Raw genomic sequence first — 15,811 nt, forward strand, 5'->3', positions numbered from 1 at the left:
GACCATCTGAACTGTCGCCAACATTTTAGCATGTTAAGATTGATTGAAGTTCCCAAAAAGGGTCTTTAATAAAAAATTAAAAAATAATAATAATAATAATAATACTTGTAAATATTCCTCATGGCTAATATAATGAAGTAACTGTGAAAATAATGAGGAAAAAAAAATAGAAGTGATTTTAGCATAACAGCCCAGTAACCAAAGAGTTAGCCTGATCACATATTGATATATCTAGCATATTTTGGGATCAATATTTGGGTACATGAAAGGTCATCTGTACTGCCCCTAATATGCTAAAAAAGATCAAAATATGGTCAGGTTACAGGTACATGATGAATATAATTCAACTCTTGTTTTTTTACCGCAGCCTTCATAGCACGTTATCCACCGAGAAAAGTCCGTAACTCCAATTTAAACCTCTTTCAAATCTTGGAATAATATTGTAGGATAAAAACTTGATGAAGAAAGCTCTCAAAGTTGTCAACAATGTGTTAGTAAGCTTAAAGTCCTGGATCCAATATTTCTTGCATAAAAAGGGATAACGCGATTACTAAAAAATACGAGTGTTGTATTCTGGGTATACATCATTATATAACTTTACCCTCCAGTATAGATAAGATCAGAGGACTACCACGTATGTACCAAAATATGTGCCAACTCTCTGATAAGACCTCGTCTAGCCTCTACGCATCTAACCTTCTCCTCCACTATACCAGCACCAACGGTTCTACATCAATGATTATGTGCTTGCATGTTGGAGTACGTGCTTCATGATGTGACATCCTTTTGTTTTTATATGTGTAACCGGCTTCGTCATCTTTCCATCTCTGAAAGTAAGTCCTCCCCCTCCCTCCCTCCCCCCCCCCCCCGTTATGCGATAGTCTTCGGAATTAGTCATCTCAGATGTACATCTCTTGTCATATCTTTTGTTTTGCCTGACAACGTGCCTAATATCCCTGCTCGAGAAGAAGAAAGGAAGATGAAGAAAAAGAAGAAGAGCTGTTTGCCAAGCACGTCTCTCTCAGCCTGCTACTATCATTTCACGCGGTCTGAGCAGCTCACTTCACCTGTCTCGCATTTCACCGCAAACGTTACGCGTTCAGTGTATGAAGAGTGTGGCAAGCGTGTGTGTAGCTAGAAGTAGCGACCTGGTGTAACTAGCACGCACACTGTATACGATGAAGTATGAATGTATGTGTGTATGTATGTAGTACGTATGAATATATGTATGAATGTATGTGTGTATGTATATACGTATGAATATATGTATGGATACATGTGTGTATGTACGTACGTAGGTATACACTGAATCCTTAATAATAACGTTAGGATACATAATATGGCTATATTAACATGAGCAGAAGACTCTATTCGCGCCATAAATTTTAGTATTTTAAAGTAATAACTTCCTTGAAAACAAATAAAGAGTATATATCACTTCTTACGCGATTGTGTAGCAGACAACCCAACCGTCCTTTCTTGAACAGTTAGAAGATGGGCTCTTCCTCAATTGATTAGCATTTAGCAATGTTCTTAATTTTCGGAAACACTAAATTGATTATCTATGTCAATATACTAATAAATGTTCCCTTTGTTCTAAGGTAATCTAATGTTGCGATCCCTTTTTTCTTTGTCTGCAGGCGTGACAATGATATAGCATTGAATCACTTTTATTACTATTCTATATTTTAAGTACTAAACTTTTAAATGTTATATGTACTCCTACCAAGTCTCAATCGCAAATACCAAAACATTGCTGCTGTAGTTACAATCAAAACACTGTCTGTGCTTTCCTCGCATCCTGGAAAGAAAAGATAAATAAGACCGAACAGACAAGATAAGACCAGACCAGACAAAACAAGACAAGAGAAGCTAAGACAAAAACAGACAAGACAAGAACAGAACAGACAAGAGAAGACCAGATAAGACAAGACAAGACAAGATAGCTAAGAGCAGACAAGACAAGACCAGAAAAGACAAGACCAGATATCACCAGACAAGAGAACTAAGACAAGAACAGACAAGACCAGACCAGACCAGACTAGACAAGACCAAGACAAGACAAGAAAAGAGCAGACCAGACAAGAAAAGACCAGATAAGACCAGACCAGATAAGACAAGATAAGACCAGGCAAGAACTGACAAGACAAGAAACAGATAAGACCAGACCAGATAAGACAAGATAAGACCAGACAAGACAAGAACAGACAAGACAAGACAAGACCAGATAAGATAAGACAAGACCAGACAAGACAGCAAAACAGAGGAAACTAAACTAAACAGAGGAAACTAAAGTGTGATATGTCCTTCAATTAAACCTTTTACGAAAAAGAACAGAACAAATCAAAATAAAATAAAAAACAAAACGAACAGACAAGAGAAGATAAGACAAGAACAGACAACAAAACAGAGGATGCTAAGCTAAACTCTGATATATTTTGTTAATGGAACCTTTTCACGAAAAAAAAGCAAAAAGCAGACAAAACAAATGAATAAATGAAACAGAAATGCTATACAGTAAATAACATAATTCCCTGTTTTTGTGTATCCACTGTTGGTTGTTTGGTACTCAGTGAGTAGTCTTTTTTTGAGTTGGAATTATTAGTGTTTCGTATACAAACATATTTACCGTAGACAATACGTCACGTGGAATTCACATTGGTATCTTCTATATCTATTTTTTTTTATGATATATTATTTATTTCTATCCTCGTCGAGTATAAAATAATGCATTCCATATATGCAGAGTCAAAATTAGGAAACAATCAAACATGTATATTCCATTGATGAAACCTATTAAATTGTTCTGATAGTTCTTCCATAACAACTCCCTGGTTCTTCATTGGTAGCACTTTACATTAGAGGCTAAAGTACTTTACTCGACCGAGAACTTAATTGTTAAATGGTTTGGCGAAAATTTCTTTCTTAATTTGGGACATTATATAGGTATTCACAAAATTGTTATGCGATAAGGATTTATTTTACGTTTTACTAAATTTTGTATAAAAAAATTATATATATATATATATATATATATATATATATATATATATATATATATATATATATATATATATTTATATATACCCTATTTATATATATACACATACGGTATTTTGTGCTTGCCTCTGTATCGTGTTTTGGCACGCACGTTCCGTGATCTGCGTGACATATCATAATTTAAGAATATGTCTCTTTTATGCCATGTATGTATTTTAGACCACTTATATGCAACGATATTTAAATATTTATCCTTGTTCTTAAATATGCATAAACTATTGTTAGGCGATCAGTAAGTATTACAATCATTTTTGATGATCATGATGAAGATGATGTGTTCTTCATCTTAATTTTTTAACTAAAACGATTAACATTGATGAAAAATACGTTATGGTAAGCTTTCGTGGAAAATATGACTAATATACCAGTATTATAAAGACTTTAAACAGGTTAACCAATCATAGCTTGTACCGTTAACATTACATTTTTGTATTGTAGTACAATCTAAACTTCAGTTCATAAAAAGGATGATTTATTCATAAAAGCAAGAGATTTGTCTACATAAATAATGCTAACTATAGTTCAGTACTAAACCTAGTATTGTACCGATATTGTTACTATCGGACTTGGCCAATAACCGATATTTCAAATTCCAATATCGGCCGATACCGATACGGTATCGAAAAGCAACAACAATAATAATAATAATAAAATATTAAAACTGTAAACCTAACGTTAGACCATATCAGTGAACAAAACCCCCTTTCATTTAAACTTGCGTTTTGCGATCTTAACTGACACTACCGATCGTTCATTCAGTGCTGTATCTATTAGTATTGAATTCTGAATTAATTGAATTATAAATACAAATCCATACAAAGGCTTAAAAATGTAACCATTCTAGACGATATTTTAAGAATTTCGTAATGTTACCGTTTGAAGTTGAACTGAACAACCACACTTAAAACTAAAGCCTGACACTTAAGTTAAGGCTTGTAATCTTGTCAAAGCATGTGATTAAACGATCGCGAACTTCGAGTGAGAGAAATGCTAAAAACAGACGGGGTGGGGGAGGGGAAGGGGGAGGGGGAGGGCTGGGGACTCTAGGCGGTGTGGTGTTTTGTTCGAAGGTCTGCCTGTATGATGTTTGCAAAATTATAAATTTGTTACTTGAATTTGCAGGTAGGTCTAGTACTTTTAGTAGCCCAAGAAATGTGTAAAATTTTCTGCAGAATTTTTGTTTAGCGGATTGAAGGGCCAAACATTTTGTTCATCCACTTGTGCGAAAAACAACCTTTGATGAGTTCACTGTCGTCAAAATTATGCCCCTATTGACCTCCTTGTTTGTAACCCTTTCCCTCCCCTCCCCACCCCCTAAAAATACAGAAGATGCGAAACAACAGAATAAATCAGAATCTTGATTTTGAAGTCTAATTTTTTATGCAGCTTTTGTAGTTAAAGCTGTTTTACTTTGTACTATTCGTGCCAATCTATATATTTGCATATTAACATCGGACTAAGACAATCGTGTGTTTCAACGTCATTTGGCTACTGATTGGTCGTGAACTATTCAATTCAGCAAAAATTGTGTGCCACAAACTTTGTATTTTCTTAATTTATCATTATTATTAATATTATTTTTATTTCATCCGCAAACCTTTACAGTATATATTCAAATTATATCAGTCCTGTATTTGTGAAATCCTGGATTAAACCAACGGATACATTTTGTAGATGCGCAATCTAAAAAATTCTGGAAAATTCAACCAAAACAAACATGTCATGTGTGCAGCAATACGGAAGTATATGAAGATGGGAGTTGGACTAAAGCAGGATTCTTCAAGCTCTCTGTCTTTTACAATATAGTTTAAACTATGTGCTACGTTTCCTATATTGAATTGGCATAAAAAAGGTGCCAAAATGATTCATCTATTTCCACACAGTGCCTTGAAAAAAGAAAACAATGTTTTTTGCAGACCAAAATACTCGTTTTTCTGTTTTCATAAAAATGCTTGCATCATCCAAATATTTTCAACAGAAATCTTCCATCTTTTTTGTTTTCATTTTATCTTTCAATCAACCATGTTTTTTTCCTATTCTTTTCTTTTCTATTTATTTCTTTCTTTCTTTGTTTGCATTTAGGGTGGACTTGAAATGTCCTCGGGACAAACACGAGTTCCTTAAAATTCTTTCGAACGATTTTTCTTTTTGCAAAAATAACAAACGCTCGGGAAGCTTTCATGCGGAAATGCTCAATTATGTTTGCTTTAATGGCGTATAGAATCACTTAATTAAACAAACTTGAGACACCACATTACTTGTACGGTGTATATATAGGGTTATAGTGTTTCCTTGCTCTCTAAATATTTCGTTTATTTCGGTTTTAGGGTGATCCATTCGTCTCCTTCGTTTCATTTCATTTCGTTTCTTTTCTTCCTTTTCATTTATTTATTTGTTTTTCGTCTCTGTTTTTACTTGTTATTTCACTGTGATTTAAAGATAACATAAACATAATGAAAACGTGTGAAAATATCGCAAACAAAGAGACTACGATAAAAAAAATAATAATAATAATCATAATAACAAAAATGGAAATTGTATTTCCTGTTAACTTTTAGGAACATAGCTATTACATGGCTGACTAAAAACTGATCTTGATCACGGTTTGTGTTATACTATCTTACTTTACCGTTTAGAAGTTACAGTGGTGGAAATTTATAAGTGTTGAGTACGCCTATGGATTTACAACATCCCTGCCTAAAAACACATATTGGGACTCATTTGTCAAAATGATTTATACGTTTTACACGGATACATATTTCACCGAACGACGATTTACGGGGTCTATACTATTTTGAATATTTGATTATTTTGAAAATGATATAACGCGTACATCTTAGATAACAAACAATTAGTCTCGTATACACACAACAGATCTAACCCTTCACGAAAGGACCCCACCCACCCACATTAACCCCCCCTCCCCCAAATGGGACTTGAGTATAATTGAAATGTTTAAATCAGCAACACGTTGGGTTTTAAGTTCGTATAGCTCTGACCAAGTAGTGTATAATATTCAAGCATTTTTTGGATATCCGTCCAGCTGACTAAGAAATTCCATGACGTTTGAACTGTTGGATTGGTTCTAATAACCTATATTTATGAACCGCTGCATTCAATAGTTTAATTTGTCTGGTGATCAGGTTCCTTACATATCGCTTTGAGATCGAGCTTTAAACATTATGTTTTGTGTTGTTGTGCTATTTCAACAAAACAGAGGTTTTTACCTGTAGATTCCGAAATGTTTGGTTTGAGATCTGCTCAATTATTTCTCGAGTCAATATTTCCTGAAAATGAGTTTTACAAGATACGTTCGAAAACTTCTACTCAAACGTCCCCCCCCTCAAAAAAAGGGGGTGGGAGAAATGTGGAGATGCTGTTTAAACCTGGAAGAAAATTAATAGCAAATGTCATAAAACAATTAATTACTCCCATGCACAGGAATATCTCTTTAAGCTAGGTTACATGACCTAAGCTTAGTTTGACAAAAACGTAAAACGACAAGACCGAGAAAGACAATATACAGCCTAATTTTTGGCAGTAAAAGTGGCAGTAACTGTTTTGTTCATGCATTTTAAGCTGCTTTCATAGACCAGTAAGGAATTAAAAGGCTTTTAGTGGGTTTTATGTTTACTTAATTCACGTAACCTTTTCAAGTACCATTTCCCTGCTGTGTTTTTAATTTGCACAGGTTGTGAGAACCGTAGATGTTATAGCCGTCATAATAGCTTGTTAGCAATTATCAAATCTGGTCACAGTTGGTGATAATGACCACTCGAATTACCCATTTTGGTGTTTTACTTGATGTAACGGGTACGACAGTATTAGAAAGTTTCAAGTTTATATGTATGACCGTAACAAAAGTAACAAAAAAAAAAAAAAAAGGGTAAAAGATCTTGTTTAATATTAGCTGTCGCATAGTTTGGTCATTGTTTCAATTAGTAGTCACTGTTGGAGAATTTTTTTTTTAATTTGGTAATGGTCTAAATTTTCTTATATAGTAGGCAATTTGAACTGGGAGCAATTTACCCCGTGTAATGCATCGTGTTTAATTGTGACATAGTGTTTGATTGTGGAAATTTTGGTTTAACAGTAACTGCAACTCAAAGGCAGGGAGGGGTGGGACGGTGATGTGGAGGGGGGGGGGTGAACTTGATTTACTGTTTTCTTTACATACAAAATAAACTTTAGGAAATTCTTCTGAATTTTTGAGATTGGACAAAGAAAAAATCAGTCTAGTTAATAAACAATATTTATTGGAATATGCATTATTTCATGATTGTGTACTCCAATAATATCACAAATCGCTACCACAAACTTGTTGGCATTTTCTCTCCTGATATGTAAGAAGGTTTGTGAGCTTATTCAGATATTTTTTTTATGCTCTTTGAAGCTGAAATATCATTCCATTTCACGTGCTTCATTTACCATGTTTTGTTCGAAACATCGGAGTAAAAAATGATAAATTTTGGCATTTTTCATGTGATTAATATTAATATGAACAAAAGTGTCTGGCCGACAAAATGTAAAGAAAATCGAGTGGAATCATTTAATTAATCGCTCTTTAAGCTTTGTTTTTACATATTAGCGAGTGTCTGAATTTGATTAATCAGAATCTAATATCCAGCTATATTCGTTAGGTTTGGTAAAATTCCCAATCAATACTTCAAACGATGCCTTAATGTTATAAACTAAAAACTATGGTGTTTGTGTTGTTCTTCTGTTGTCATTTTCAATTTTTATTTTCATTATTGATTTTTTATCTTCCACAGACGAGCAGTGTTCAGACTTCTTAACGGACACGGGATCAGCATTAAGTATGGCCTTAACTGTCGAAGATGGACCGTTGAGTAGCCCAACAGACTCAAACGAGTCCCTACCTTTAAGTACGTATCCGTATATACAATCATATAGACAGGGCCACTAGCCTCAATACCCTCCTTACGGGTCCAATAGGCAAATGAATGTATGTATTTAAGATCCTCCTGCAAGCAGGAACTCGCGAAGAAGCCTCATTGGCTTAACAAAGCCGCAAGCTGACCGAAGTCAGTCTCTTAGATTCATATTTAACGTTCATGATTATGAATTGTCAATTCTCAACAACTCTGTAACTGGACGACATACATTAATCTTGGAGTGACTCGAACTCGGGACCTTATGATTGAAAGGCACCGGCGTTAACCACTGAGCTAACACTCCTTAAACTTGTTTAACTTATCCTTAAACTTAAAATAAACTTATCGAGTTATTAATTTAGAATGTACTTGTCATTTAAGTTCAATTGTATTCAAAATATGGTTCTAATTCCGAAACTTTGTCTAAGGAGGGTGGGTAGGGACCAGGGATGATGTGCGTGGGGGGGGGGGTGTTATGTCCTTCTTTGTATCCTCAACGGATTGCAGTTTGTAAATACAGAACTTTATATCAATATTTCAATCTTATTTATTCCGGAAAATATTTTAACCACTTTTATCCTAAACCTTTTCTATTGACGCATTTACCCCTCACCACCGACACCCCTCACCTCCCCACCTCTCCCGAAACAAAAACCGTTAACTGTTTTCTCTCCCCCCCCCCCACCATAGCACTTGTAGGTATCGCCTTGAGTGGTTTTAGTGTCAGTCCATTTATCACAGAAAAAATTCCCGTCAACGAATTCCATTTTGTCTCTTCTCAATTTCATGTTTTTATTCTCACTTCCTTTTTACGGCTATAAACAAACTTTCTTGAACCTATCAACAGCGCTTTAACCTTAACCAATGTGTGTAACCTGTTAAAAGCGTACATTGATAAAAAAAATATATATAAATATATATATATATATATATTATATTATAACACATGAGAAATGTAATCGAAACTGCGACATATAACTGGTATAGAATTGATTGGTTTTGTGTATGAACCTTCGTTATCATTAATGTAAACGCATTCAGATCAGCACTTTAGCTGTAAAACCATGAGTGCTTGTCATAATTCTCCCTCCCGTTTGAAAACTTTAGAATATGTATTCAGCAGGTCTAGATATAAACATAATATATAACATCGCAATTTGCAGCGCGTCATATTACCGTTTCTTTCGGGTTAACAGGGACATTCGGAGCGCGCGTCGATTCCTTGCAAAAGCAAAATAGAAAATACAGCCTACTCTGTTCTTGATTTTTTGGACGTAGTATTTTTTTTTTTTTTTTTTTTGCCATTGCTTCATAAATCTCTTGCCCGGATTTCTTTTCTTTTTCTTAAAATGGATTTGAGAATTTAGGCTTTTCTCACATGCATCTGAAAACGATTCATTTAGTCGCTTGGCGGAGTCTCACGGGGAAAGTTATTGAGATCTATTTATCTCGTAGCAGCATCTCCCGGGGGAGAAACTTTCTGCATCCCATTAAGAACAAAACAAATCTTGCGTTTCTCTTTTTTTTTTTCTTGGTTGTTAAGCCGTGACACAAGTAGCGTTAATTCCAACACAGGTGTTCCTAAATGGCGTGGCCATTCCATGCCCCTTGTCAGCGATGTCTTTTATGTAGAGCTATATATATATATATGTTTTACCTGTCTTAACTCACTTTGATTTAATTTATATGGAATTAGGGCACATGCAGAAAGGAGCTAAATTTGCTCAAATTTAGCTCAACCAAACGACAATTATTATACAATTGTTCCGTCGAATGGTTTGAAATGTTGTAAAAAACTTGTTAAATCCGCGCACTCTGTTTGGCTCACGGTATTTAGTAATTACTGCACCAAATGTGATTAAAACCATGCCTAATGTACCACGCACGCACACGAAAATCGCTTAGTGGTGTAAAAAAAAATGACGGTTTTTTTTGTTGTCTCTCCTTTTCCCTTGCTGTACTATAACGCTAACGCGACCCAGGACGTTGTAAGGCAACGGATAGATCTGGCGAAAAACGTATATGGATGTACTTTCATGACCCGAACGCCTGAATATGAAATATATAATTTAATACTAAACTTTATGGAAAGAAAATACACGTTAGGCTTCATAGATGCCAAAAAAGAACCGGCAAAAGTTTAAAATATATTACAGTATATGTCTTGATATAGTTCTAATGGTGTTCGTATATATATATATATATATATAAAACCATTTAAACTCTTGAAGATGTTCTACACTTATGACTACTTTGAGTGTATTATACCACTGAAAATGAAAAGCTCAACTACGCGTCATTAATTATGAATCGCATAGTATGTGTGACTTGCATAGACCAAAGCAATTCTACAACGGTTTGCATATGAAATCACAAGAAAGTACTTTGACCCATGGCCTTCTCTGTTTGCTGCAGGGTACAGCGTTGTGCTCGTCCACGGTAGATGAATCCATTTTGGTTTTTCGGTTTTTTTTTAATTTTTTTATAACTGTGTGTTAAAGATCATGCATTGATATGAATTAACTCTCTGTCAAGTAAGCGTGACCTTCAAGTCGTGTAATTTGTTCATTTTGTAATCTTTCTTGTCGAACTTTAAAGCAGGAATTACCTGCCTAATAACCCCCCTTAATGGGCAGATAGGATTTTTGCGCGATGCAGTACAAAACATTTACCACGTATATAGCCTGGAGTGGTCGAGTTATGACGCGTAGTGGAATTTTCACATTCCATTAAGACCAGTTTACGATCAATAGCACCATGTAGTAGCTGAACCGTTAAGTACATACTTAGCGCGGGATGGAGCCTCCTGTAGACTTGTCGCTCAGTGCCAAAACAGAGGAGAAAAAAAAAAACAAAATCATGCACTTGTCATGCCGTGAGATTATCGATAATGGTATAGTGCCTTCCACAATTCGTCATATATTCTGCAGCTTTTAGTTCAAATAATTTGGGAAACATTTTGGGAAATATTTAATATTTATATATATATATATATATATATACTTATATCAAATATATATATATATATCAAATATATATATGTATCAAATATATATATATATATATATATATATATATATCAAATATATATATATAGTGGTAATTTGATTATTTCAAACAGCACAACAAAAACACGACGGTGATAAATTTCTAAGACATCTAGACTGCAGTAACGGTTCTGCCAGTTTATCCCGCCATAAATATTTGGATAGGAGCAGTTTATGAGGTTATCCAATCAGTGAACAATAACCTTAAACAGTGTCCCGTTAGTGTCGACGTCTTGGACAGTCTAGACAACCAGTCGTTTGCTTTCTCGCAACGAGAAGCAAAGATTGTGTAAAGAAACTCAATCGACCGTTACTTTTTAGACGAAAACTGAAGTTCGAAATTCTTCATCTTTATTAGTGGACATGGTGACTGGGTAAAGTTGTGAAAAACGGGCATAATAAGTGGTTAATTCTGTGACGTCATTGTTGAAGACACCAACAAACGAATAGTATCACTTCGGGTGTAATATTTAATGTCTTTCCACATCCTGTCCACTAAATGGAATGAAAGTGATATATTTAGGTCTATGTATGATTTAGTTCATCTTGGGTTTGTAATTTATACGGATATATTAATAAATCAAATAAAGACAATGGTCCATCCATTTAAGCTTATTGTTAATTCATGAAATTTACAGACATAACATTTGATGAAATTTAAATCATTTTAGTTTTGATAATCATTTAAACAAATCGTCTACATTGACTGTTATATGAAATATGAAATAAGAAGGGGAAAAATGCATTCAAATTTGTAGAAAGGATGTAGACTGATGTTTGCTTTCTAATTCTATATTCTTTTGTTTTGTTTTCTCTCTCTCTGAAAATTAAAAACAAATTGATTTTTGTTCATCTGTGTTTTGTTTTCATTTTTTTTGGTTTTCAGCAAATGGACATGACCCGCGTCCACCTAAAGAAATATGCGCTGGTTGTGACCAGCCAATAGAAGATCGTTATTTAATGAAAGTTATGGATTATTATTGGCATGAAGATTGTCTTCACTGCTGCGTCTGTCAAGACCAACTCACACATTCCTGTTTTGCCAGGGAAAAGAAACTTTACTGCAAAGCAGATTATGAAAAGTAAGACATTCTTTTCTTTCTTTCTTTGATTCAGTTTTCCATGTTTGACACGTGATATTTTCGTCCCGGTTTTTTAGTTTTTATATTTTATTTTACTACATTTGACGAAAGAGTGAAAAGAAAAATGAAGTATTGAGAACAAATTGCATCTAGTCTACGTCGACGGTGCCCAAATTTTTGGGTCACGACTCAAAAGAAAGTCGTCAACATTTTTAGGTGGGTCGCGGAAATTTATCTACAGCGTTCGGAGCTTTGTCGACGTCCACAATCCGAGCTAGCTTTCATATACTCTGAGCAGCGATTCTGAGGGGTGGGGCTGGGGGGGGGGGGGTCTGGTGGGTCGTGGCTCAGTCCTCGCAAAATATCATGGGTTATGGGACTTAAGTTGATGAAACGGTGACCTAGGCTACAGTATACCTTTTGAAAATTCTTCGTGTGACGTATAGATACGGCGTATAGATTAGAGGGTAGGATAGGTGATAATTAACACTATAGGCCCATTTGAAGGCAAAGCAACATGTGCGGTAGGATATACCGATGCAACAGTAGTGCAGTGACTGACTCATAACAGTACCCATTTCCTCTTTTTTTTAAACTTAAAAGTGCAATTTTTTTGTCTTCGCAACATCAGTGCCCTATGGTTGAAAATGCAAAATGCATGTGCTCTGTTTACGTAGCCAATGCTTAAGTTCTGTGAGGAGAATGACGGGAGAAAGAGAGATTGCGTTCATGGCCTGTCGAGTTGACACTACTGTGTGTCAGGCTCCCTGAGTCGACTCAGCTGTTTTTTTTTTTAGTTGAAGAGGACAATGTGATAACTTACAAGATATCTGGAGAGTCTTCGTGACCGTTAGGTGATCGGTAGGGATTAGAGGTCCTTGCGAATCATTTCGAGAAAGGTGGTATTATTTGTTGAGTTAACATTTGAAATTGAACGCACGAAACCTTAATCGTTTCAAAGGACTGTTTGAACTCTTGTTAACAAAGACAAGTTCTATAGTGGGCCCAGACAGGTATAATTGAATGTATAAGAACAGATACGGTTTGGGAAAACGGATTCTATAGACATTGCTGTCTATGTTACATAAAAAAAAGTGAATGATATTGTTCAACCCTAAAAGTGAAAAGTGAATACAGTGAAGTGTAAGTCATTCACACAACCCTATTGTTATCTGGCTGTATATACGTAGAACATGAAAGAGTTACTTAAGTTGATGATAACTTACTTCTGGAAGGAAAAGAACAGGGTGGCCCATGTAACCTCTCCCCCCCCCCCCCCACCCCTTCCGTTCACCCCACCTCTCCAAAGAAACAAAAAGCAGTGCAAACAAAGGACAAATTGAAAAATAGAAAATATCGAATGTTTAAGCTGCCAAATAGACTAGTTAGTCGCACTGAACGATACATAGTAGGTAAGATACACTTTTAATTAAGGTTACACGAGAAACTTCGAACCGTAACCGTGTCAGAGAAACATTGTCCAATTGTTTCTTGGCGTATAATTGGCGTATAGCATGAAATGGGGGGGGGGGGGTGCGAAAATATGTCGTTCTGGAATGTTATACTTGCTAACCCTTGCTTAAAATATATAAGTCCCACTGACAATGTTATGATAAAGCATTTATGAAATCAGGGTACCTTTTTATGTTTACATGCATAGTATGGGCTACATCATTAATCAAATGGGCTACAATACCTCATTTCACATACATACATATAATCTTTAATTTTAAACGCTTTTTATTCAAACATCTTGATTCCTACCGTCCATCACGCGTAGTCTGAGCGCAGGGAGGATTTCCTGTGGTGAATTTGTGAGTTCATATACGTTCTATTTAGTGTCCCATACCACTGCGGACTGCAGTCTATGCATATGATCCCGTGTAAGTCTCGGTACAGTGGATATCAGTCGGGTCCCTTCCAGCAGCTTCGATAGGGGTACATGTCGATACTACGATAGAGTTCCTGTGTTGGAACACGCAAGAATGCCTGTTACGGGTGGAATGTCGCCCGCTTGCTTCAAGTCCCTCTCGTCCCACGTGGGGTGTTAAATACCAAGTTTGGCTATCTCATACAGTCTGTGAAGCACAGAACTATGTCGACCACCCGGCGGCCGCAAAAGGTCACCTCTCTAGGGTTGTGGGTCATGCACGTCTAGTCATTGCTTATAGTCTGTAGCGGCGATGCACGCTCATAAATGCTACGGAGTTTTATAAACGTCATTGGGCTTGAGATGATTCTTTGTCTCTCTTGTATTTGGTATGCACATGTGCTCGCAATGCATTGCGCATTGCTTTGGAAATAACTTTTGAACATATCCCCCTATACGGGCAAACAACCGATATTTTTTATACCATTTTGGAAGATTAAGAAAGATCAATAGAGAGGTATAATTGAGTCGTTCCCTCCCCCCCCCCTCCCCCGCACCCGCCCTCCCCCGCCCCGCACCTCCCCCAGCATCTTTATCATGAAGATCAGGCTCAAAAGCGTTACATGAAATGCTGTAGAGAGCGCCGAGGAAACCGTATACATACATACAAACACACACAAATGCTCCCATTCTACTTGAGTTCGATTTTTACCGAATAGCGTTGCTTTTGTTTACCGAATGAAGCTTGTGTTTTTTGTTGTTATATCATGTAGCAAACCGTAACTTGCACATTTCAGATATGGATGACTCTCAAACAATACCAGACAAGCTGTCAACTTCAATTACTGTTTGGGGTGACGTCATCCACATGTGACGTCATCAAATCGATGTTCATACTTCTTTGTCGTATTTTAAAATTGTGGAATGTGTTCAATAGCATGCCCTATATTTCTCCAGCTTTAATTTCTTTTGGAGGTAAAATTTATGGAGTTATAAGGCAGAAATGTGAAGAATGCGACGAAGTTTACCAGGAAGAATCGAATCTTTGATGCTGCAACGTTAATTTAATTTAGTAAGACTAAGTAGCCAGTCGGGGCCATTTCACACAATTGAAATATTATTAACATACTTGACTAAATTAGGCGATAGGAAGACCAGGCATTCCATCCATACAAACAAATCTGCTTCAGTCGGTCGGATATTTCAAAACGTTTGACTTGTCCATGGCCCCCCCCCCCAAAAAAAAAATCATAATATTAATAATAATGATAATAATAATAATAATAAACAAGGGGCGGGGCGAGAAGAAACGAAAATTCTTAGGGCAGTTTGTTCTCTATATAGATTTATATTGGCTTTCGTGGCATTCATTTTAGTTTATTTAATTCTTTTTAAATGCATTGAATACTCCTTTAAACTTCTCTCAGACCTACTTGTTAATGGAAGTGCTTTTTTATCAGGTCTATAGTTAGAAAAACAAGAAGTTCTTTCGTAGCTAATGTAAAAGACACAGAAGAAAGTATGAGTTCACCCAAGGATGAAAACAACATTATTTGTTCTGCTGAAGTTGTAAAGCATATTTTTAAGACATAATTTTAGACGAGAAATATCTCGTTTCTCTAGAAACAAAAGGTTTTGGTGTTCCTTCTAAGACACCGACCAAATGGGGTATGTAAAAAAAAAAATAGTGCAACCACTTTCACTCCATGAAGAGTCTGCGTTATTTGATAGGATATTATCTATCTCAGAAATCTATAACTTGAGTTGATAATGAAATGTCAATAAAGTGCACTTATAGTAATTGTTTTTCAATGGTTTGTTAGATATCTCATTGCCTTAAAGTCATCCCTTTTAACT

The 15,811-nt window shown here is 35.7% G+C and overlaps 1 protein-coding gene across 1 annotated transcript in view; it reads left to right on the forward strand.

The window, feature by feature from the left end:
- LOC139963804 (LIM homeobox transcription factor 1-beta-like) overlaps nt 1–15,811 on the forward strand; it is a 72,469-nt gene that overhangs the window by 13,260 nt on the left and 43,398 nt on the right. The window contains exons 2-3 of the mRNA XM_071964983.1: nt 7,833–7,946; nt 11,889–12,084. Of these exons, the coding sequence (XP_071821084.1) occupies nt 7,833–7,946; nt 11,889–12,084 (310 nt within the window). The remainder of the gene's footprint in view (nt 1–7,832; nt 7,947–11,888; nt 12,085–15,811) is intronic.

Source organism: Apostichopus japonicus, chromosome 22, assembly GCF_037975245.1.
Source record: "Apostichopus japonicus isolate 1M-3 chromosome 22, ASM3797524v1, whole genome shotgun sequence".
Lineage (NCBI taxonomy): Eukaryota > Metazoa > Echinodermata > Holothuroidea > Aspidochirotida > Stichopodidae > Apostichopus > Apostichopus japonicus.